The 8,538-nt window shown below is 47.4% G+C and overlaps 1 protein-coding gene across 1 annotated transcript; it reads left to right on the top strand.

Annotated features, from left to right (window-relative positions):
• Positions 1 to 1,923: 1,923 nt before the first annotated feature.
• Positions 1,924 to 7,764, top strand: LOC144889412 (uncharacterized; the record flags this gene model as incomplete). The annotated part of the gene is made up of 5 exons (XM_078769626.1): positions 1,924 to 2,933; positions 3,719 to 3,962; positions 7,245 to 7,312; positions 7,422 to 7,518; positions 7,604 to 7,764. Coding segments are annotated over exons 1-5 (612 nt in total), but the record flags the coding sequence as incomplete, so codon positions are not given.
• Between the last annotated feature and the right edge of the window lie 774 nt (positions 7,765 to 8,538).

Here is an 8,538-nt window from a genome sequence, read left to right as displayed (position 1 = left end):
TACCTGATGTTGCGTAGGCGAGATAGGGGGCACCTCCGGGACACAAAGGTGATCCCGGGGGAGGAGGCTGTTTCACAGCACCACTTGGTTGTCTGCGACATAAGGGTGAAAGGTGCGAGGATAGCTCGGCGGGTGAAGTACCAACCGAGAATGAAGGTGTGGAGGTTGAAAGAGGTGACAGTAAGGGAGGCATTAAAAGAGAGGCTGAGTAGGGTAGAGGATGATGTGGTTCAGCTTGAAAGTGGTTGGATGTCAATGAAAGCTAGTCTGTTGGGAGTCGTTGGTGAGGTATGTGGATGGACAAAAGGACCACCGATGCACTCGGAAACATGGTGGTGGGATGATGAAGTTGGAAAGAGGATTGACGAGAAGAGGAAGAAGTTCAAGGAGTGGCAGAAGGCGAAGGGTACGGGAGCAGAAACAGCAGAGCATGAAAGTTATAAGGCAGCCAAGAAGGCTGCAACGAAAGACCTAGCAAAGGCGCAGGAGGCATGTAGGAAAATGTTCGGAGAACGCTTGGATTTGGAAGAGGGTCAGAGAGCAGTGTTCAGGATTGCAAAGCATATAGCGAAAGAGAGGTGTGATGTGATGGGGGTGAGTTGCTTGACGGATGAAGTGGGACAAATCGTTGTGGACCCAGATGGAATTAAAGGAAGATGGAAAAGATATATGGAAATGCTGTTGAATACAGAGAATGAATGGGATGGCAACATAGAGAGTAACCCAGTTTTAGGACCGGCAGAGAAGATAACTGAGAAGGAAGTTGAGGAAGCGATAAAAGCAATGAAGAGTAGAAAAGCGGGAGGGCCGATGGGAGTTGTGGGAGATATGTTGAAGGCAGCAGGAAGTTGGGGTGTGAAGAGAATGACAGAGATCTGTAATCTGGCGGTGAAAGAAGGCCGCATTCCAGTGGATTGGGAACTGAGTACCCTCGTCCCTCTATACAAGGGGAAAGGTGACCCTCGAGTGTGGCTCGTACCGAGCGATAAAGTTATTGGAGCATGGAATGAAGGTATTGGAAAGGGTGTTGGAGAGGAGGATAAGGAAGAAAGTGAAGATCGACGAAATGCAGTTTGGATTTATGCCAGGAAGAGGAACGACAGACGTGCTTTTTATTGTGAGGCAGTTGCAGGAGAAGTACATGGAGAAGAGGAAGAAGTTGTTTCTTGGGTTTGTTGATCTGGAGAAAGCATTCGATCGGGTTCCACGCAAAGTATTGACATGGGCAATGAGGAAGTTAGGAGTGGAGGAATGGTTGATCAGAGTAGTGATGGCAATGGACAAAAGAACGCGCCCAGCTGTTAGGACGAAGGACGGGAACAGTGGTGAGTTTGAGGTGAAGGTGGGAGTGCATCAGGGGTCGGTACTAAGTCCACTACTATTTGTAGCTGTGATGGAGGTGCTGGCTCAGAACGTAAAGGAGGGTTTACTGTCGGAGTTGTTGAATGCAGATGATCTGGTGTTGATTGCGGAAAGTATGGATGGACTGAAGGAAAAGATGAACAAGTGGAAGGAATGTATGGAGACAAAAGGTCTGAAGGTGAATATCGGAAAGACGAAGGTGATGGCAAGTGGTAAAGCATGTGGTGAGGTGGAAAGAACTGGGAAGTGGCTCTGTGCTGTGTGCAGGAAGGGTGTCGGAGTGAACTCCATTCAATGTACAATGTGCGCTGAGTGGGTTCATCAAAAATGTAGTGGTCTGAGAGGGTCATTAACCAGTGTGGCAGCTACATTCAAATGTAAGGTGTGCACAGAGGGAGCTGCAGATGGAGGAAATGTTGAGTTGGATCTTGGAGACGGCGTGAAGCTGGAAGGTGTGAAAACATTTTGCTACCTCGGAGACATGCTGAATGGAGAAGGTAGATCAGACTCGGCAACGGTTGCGAGAGTGAGATGTGTATGGAAGAGGTTTCGGGAACTGAGTGGCGTGCTGATGAGGAGGGGAGTGTCGTTGAAGCTGAAGGGAAAGGTGTATGCTGCATGTGTGAGAAGTGTTATGATTTATGGGAGCGAGACATGGGTAATGAACGTAGAGCAGCAACGAAGGTTGGAAAGGCTGGAAATGTGAATGGTTTGATGGATGTGCGGAGTATCGTTGAGAGAGAGGAAGACAAATGATGAATTGCGAAAAATGATGGGAATAGAGCCTGTGATTGATGCTGTGAAGAGGAACAGTTTGAGATGGTTTGGTCATGTGTTGAGGAAGGATGAAAGTGACTGGTTGAGAAGAGTGATGGAAATGAATGTAGAAGGAAGTAGAGGACGGGGAAGACCGAGAAAGACTTGGCTAAAGATGGTCGAAGAAGAAATGCGGGCAAGGGGGTTAACAAGGGGAGATGCAGAAAATAGGGAAAAATGGAGTACATTGTCATGGGGACCGTAAGGCTAACCTCCGCTCTCGCAGGGAAAATGGCCTTAAAATGCATGATGTTGTTGTTGTTGTTGTGATGGAGGAATCGAGGAGGGTTGTCAAAAAATTATTTCCCTGAGCAAAAGGTAATTTGAATGCCATGAAGTAAAGAAACTAACTTGGCCAACCCTGGGAAAAATGGGCGACGCTGATGGGAAAGTACGTAAATGAAAATGAAAAACATTGCCGGCACAGGACTCTTTCCTCATGGTTGGGTTTGGTGGAGTGTGTGAAGGGAATGTGTGTTTGACTCTCCTTCATACTTATTGCATAATATCCTACTGTTTTGTGCATACCTGGCTCTGAGGCCTTTATCAGGGGGATTATATTGTGCACTTTATCGATATTGGTCATTGGTATTGAGTAATTGTAGATCACACAGTTGCCACAACACAGCCTTTGCTCAGCAAACATGATGTTCATGCTGGAGAATGTGACTTTATTATTTTTATTTTTATTTTTTTATTTTTTCCTATAGCTGATGGTTATGGGAAGTGTAGATTTGCGCACCCTCAGGATACAGGTAAAAGTTTTTTTTTTTTGCACCCTTTGGCAAGTCCTCGCTTGTGCACCCTTGCTCGCAAGTCCTCAGTTACGTGCCCCGCAGCAAGCCCTCGCTCATGCACCCCGCGGCAAGCCCTCGCTCGTGCACCCCGCGGCAAGCCCTCGCTCGCGCACGCAGCGGCAAGCCCTCGCTCAAGCCCTCGCTCGCGCACGCCGCGGCAATTCTCGCTCGCGCACGCCGCGGCAATTCTCGCTCGCGCACGCCGCGGCAAGCCCTCGCTCGCGCACGCCGCGGCAAGCCCTCGCTCGCGCACGCCGCGGCAAGCCCTCGCTCGCGCACGCCACGGCAAGCCCTCGCTCGTGCACGCCGCGGCAAGCCCTCGCTCGCGCACGCCGCGGCAAGCCCTCGCTCGCGCACGCCGCGGCAAGCCCTCGCTCGCGCACGCCGCGGCAAGCCCTCGCTCGCGCACGCCGCGGCAAGCCCTCGCTCGCGCACGCCGCGGCAAGTCCTCGCTCCCGTGCACTGTCTCAGACCCTCGTTCTTTTGCCACGCTGCCAGCTCTCACACTGCGTAACAAGCCCTCACACTCATGCTTTGCTGCAAATCCTCACTCTCATGCCAAGCGGCAAATCCTCTCTCTCGTGCTCTGCGGTCAACCCTCACTCACGCACTCCCAGCAGCCTTGCCTCCCTGCTAAGTCCCCTGTTGATTGCTGTTCTACCTGGCAGGTTACAACTCACCTGCTCTTCCAGTATTGCCCTGCCCTGCTCATTTCTTTATTTTGATTTTGTTTTATTCCGCAGCCCTCTTCCACAACAACCACCCTCCTCTTAAATCAAATGTCTCTTCCTTCTACAATCGTCGTTCAACCTGGGTCAGATTCTGGAGGGACGAGTGTTCCATGCACCCGGACATATCTGCCTTCTCCTCGTGTTAATTGTCCAACGACTTGTAAAGGAAGCAAAATGGCTCAAACAGACAAGTCTCAACCAAAGGAAGTGCCGAAGGCTTCGGCTGTGGCTGGAGAAAAAGTTTCTTCAAAACACGGTATTTTATGCCTCTTCTTGTTATGTACATCCCTGACCATTACCGCCAAACCCCCTGTATGTCTTACACCTTTATAAAAACTTTTCACTCATCTTACCTCCACATCATCTGCACCCCTTCCCTCCCTCCCTCCCTCCCATGCAATCCCCTACCATCCTACCCTTTCCTTCATTCCCCCTCCACACTTGGAGAATGTTATTTGTGACTTGACTTGAGATGACCATAACAATTTGAGACTTGTGACTTAAAAAAATAATTTTCTTACAACTCTGTTCGGGCTTAGGTACTCCCCTCCCCTCGCCACTGTTACGGCACCCCCACCCCCTTTGCAACCGTTTAGGCAGCTCCCCTCCTTCTCCTCCTCCTCTCCCTGTGTTGTCATTGAGTTGCCGCCCTCTCCCCCACCAACACGCTCTGATCTATCCTGTGTTGACGTTTTGTTTCCTTCCCGATCCGGACCAGATCCTCAACCATGCTGTTCCGTTGTTGGAAACCAAATGGCTTAAAGTATGAATAGTGGGACATGCTTATAGCGTGGTTAAAACATTTTTATGTGGCCACGAAAAGCCATGAAAACGCGAAGCACAGGGCCGCGAATGTGGAAGCTCATCATGCTTGCGGCTTGTGGAAGATATATTTTTTTGCATACGTCCAACTGCTTTGTGCGTGGCTTGTGGAAGATATGTTTAGAACTGCTGTGCTCGCGGCTCGTGGAATTTTGTTGTTGTGCCCACAAATACATGGGATACAGGGCTGCGAATATAGAAGCATGTCACATTTTATCAACCACGAATACGCAACCACGAGTGTCGGGGTCCGACTGTAGAGCAAGGTGTCTCAAAACGTTGTGGACGAATTTGGATGAAATGTGATGGACAGGTTGGGAGTGTGTAACAAGGATGTTATCATCTAAATAAATGAACAGGATTATAATTAATTAATTGACATATGTGGGAAAATTACATGCCCAGACCAGGAATCGAACCCAGATCCTCTGGAAAACTGTACCATTGCTCTGCCATCTGAGCTATCTGGGCGACCCTGACCAAGCATGGAATTTTCCCACACATAGAATTGCCACTCTCTTTTCCTCAATGCGTCCAGGGCACTCACTGTCAACCATAGGAGCACCAATGGCCTGATCACGAGAGGGTCTTTCTCCAATGGGGGAACAAATCCATGTCTGCTATTATAAACACCACTGGGGGTGTAGTGAAACAATTACATTGATGAAGAGGATAACAACTAATTAATTGACATGCACTACATGGTCAAATGTATGTGGACACAACCATCACACCCATATGTGCTCGTCGAACATCTCATTCCACAATCATGGGCATAACTGGAGTTGGTCCCTCCTTTGTTGCTATAACAACCTCCACTCTTCCAGGAAGGCTTTCCACTAGATGTTGGAACATTGCATTGCTGTGGAACAAGAGCATTAGTGAGGTCGGGCACTGACGTTGGGCGATTAGGCCTGGCTCGCAGTCGATGTACTAATTAATCCCAAAGGTGTTCAATGGGGTTGAGGTCGGGGCTCTGCAGGCCAGTCGAGTTCTTCCACACCGATCTTGACAAACCACTTCTGTGTGGACCTCGCTTTGTGCACGGGGGCATTGTCATGCTGAAACAGGAAAGGGTCTTCCCCAAACTGTTGCCACAAAGTTGGAAGCACACAATCATCTAGAATGTCATTGTATGCCGTAGCATTAAGATTTCCCTTCACTGGAACTAAGGGGCCTAGCCTGAACCATGAAAAACACCCCCAGACATCATTCCTCCTCCACCAAACTTTACAGTTGGCACGATGCATTTGGGCAGGTAGCGTTCTCCTGGCATCCGCCAAACCCAGATTCGACCATCGGACTGCCAGATGGTGAAGTGTCATTAATCACTCCAGAGACGCGTTTCCACTGCTCCAGAGTCCAATAGCGTTGAGCTTTACACCACTCCAGCCGATACTTGGCATTGTGCATGGTGATCTTAGACTTGTGTGCGGCTGCTCGGCCATGGAAACCCATTTCATAAAGCTCCCGACGAAAAGTTGTTGTGCTGACGTTGCTTCCAGAGGCAATTTGGAACTCGGTAGTGAGTTGCAACCGAGGTAGTTGCAACCGAGGACAGACGATTTTTGCGTGCTACGCGCTTCAGCACTCGGCAGTCCTGTTCTGTGAGCTTGTGTGGCCTATCGCTTCGCGACTGAGCTGTTGTTGCTCCTAGACGTTTCCACTTCACAATAACAGAACATACATTTGACTAGGGCAGCCCTAGCAGGGCAGAAATTTGACGAACTGACTTGTTGGAAAGGTGGCAGTCTATGATGGTGCCACGTTGAAAGTCACTGAGCTCTTCAGTTACGGCCCATTCTACTGCCTATGTTTGTCAATGGAGATTGTATGGCTGTGCGCTTGATTGCATATACCTGTCAGCAATGGGTGTGGCGAAAACAGCTGAATCTACTAATTATAAGGGGTGTCCGCATACATTTGGCCATGTATTTTATTTTGGAAAATTACATGGCCAGGCCAGGAATCAAATCCAGGTCCTCTGGTGAACCGTACCAGTGCTCAATTAATAAGGATGTTATCTCATAACTAGTATATTCAAATCGGAATCCGTATACGAGAATTTAGTTTTTTTATGTGATTCTTCACTATTGAGAGATGGAGCCAAAACCGATATATAGCACAATATCTCAAAAATATATTGGGCCTGATGTGTTCTCTTGGATCAGGCATTTTGAGGTATGCACTCTACCGAGTGGCCTTTTAGTTGTCCTTGTCAGAGGAAAGGGGATTCCATTTGGGTCCGTTTGTTTGTTTGTCTGCTCAAAACGTGACTGTGTATTAATTACATGAGAACCCATTAGAAGACCTTTTCAAACCTTCACAACCCTGAGACCTATTAAGACCATGAAGACCCACAAAGACCCTAAGGCCCTTAAAACTCTTCAGACCCCAAAGCTCCTTTAAGACACGGTAAGCTTTTGGAATACTTTTGGAACTTTAGAGCTTTTGGAATCCTAAGACGTGTTCAAACTCCAAGACCATTTAAGACCCTGAGAACCCCAAAACCTATTAAGATCCAGAGGACCCAGAAGACCCTGGGGATCCAAAGGACATAACTACATACGTCCTGACAAGGGTCTGTAATCTCCGATTGCTCTTTCTTGTTTTCTTGTGTTGGCAGTTTTTTGATGAGCATGGGACTTTTTAATTTAATTTTCTTTAAAAAAAAACTTATTTATGTTTTTCTTTTTTTTTTGTCCCTCGGGAACAGATCCACTAGAAAAGGATCCTACGTGGACACCAGATGATTTGAAGACAAGGAAATTTCCATCTTCTACGGTATATGTTTATGATTGACATTTTATCTGCTTGTGGCACCAAAGAAAAGGAAGAGTAAACATTTAAACTGGAAGAAGTAATTTTATTTTTCTTTTCTTGCACTTTTTAGGTCGTGAGAGAAAAGGTAGAGGATGAAGAAGATGCAGAGGAGGAAGAAGAAGAAATGGGTCAAACGGAAACTTATTCAGATTACATGCCGAGGAAATGTAGGTATTTTATCAAAGCACAAGATGTTCTTTAACTGTGTCTGATTAATATCCTAATCTTCTGCACTTTCCCTACCACCTTCAGTAAAAATAGGCCTGCGCCATCCAGATGCTGTCGTGGAGACCAGCTCTCTCTCTAGTGTGGAACCTCCAGCCGTGTGGTATCACCTCACTATCCCCGAGGAAGTTGCAGATCGTGGTTGGTTGTCAGCTTTGCAACTCGAAGCTATTACATATACCTGCCAGGTGAGATTCACAGTGATAATGTTAAAATGGTGCTAAACGATGCACTTGCATTATTGGATTCTATGCGGTGGATGCATCCGTTTTGGTTTTTGAGGTGTACCAAATTTAATGTTTATCTCTTGATTCTTTAACGGTTAAAGTATAAATACGAGTAATAAACATGCCATGTTTCTCCAAACTAGTAGGCTTGCAAACTATTCGTGCAAATTATAAAAATGAAGGAGCCTGTCCTTACGGACTGGCTAATTCCCCACTTTTATGTCTATGGTGGAAATTTCCAAGACCGGCTTCCATCAAATGGTGCTATATGATAATAGTCCGTGGGCTGAGTAGGGTTTACATGCACCCCCCCCCACAACTTAACTTCCCGGGTATGTCCATGTACCCCCCACCCTAGGGGTTAGGAAAAACCATGTTAACAGAAAAAAACTCATTCCCTCATAGTTTGACCTCTGGTGACCTCATTAGTGACCTCATTTGCATATAACACATATCATTGTAAAGAGTGTCCCAGGACAAACATTTTGAGGGGTCATATGCAACCATAGGATGACTAGGTAAAAAGTTATGGCCATTTGAATTTCGCCTACCCCTAATTTTCGGAAATCACTGACAGGGGGGGTAACATCAAAATATGCGTGGGAGGTACCTTGGGAATGAGTTTCTTTTCTGTTAACATGGTTTTTCCTAACCCCTAGGGTGGGGGGTACATGGACATACCCGGGAAGTTAAGTTGTGGGGGGGGGGGGGGGGGGGTGCATGTAAACCCTACTC

This window comes from Myxine glutinosa, unplaced genomic scaffold, assembly GCF_964187855.1.
Source record: "Myxine glutinosa unplaced genomic scaffold, kmMyxGlut1.1 SCAFFOLD_3540, whole genome shotgun sequence".
NCBI classification, from domain to species: Eukaryota; Metazoa; Chordata; class Myxini; order Myxiniformes; family Myxinidae; genus Myxine; species Myxine glutinosa.
Note: the sequence above shows the minus strand (reverse complement) of the source record. Positions and strands in the feature narration are given on the sequence as shown.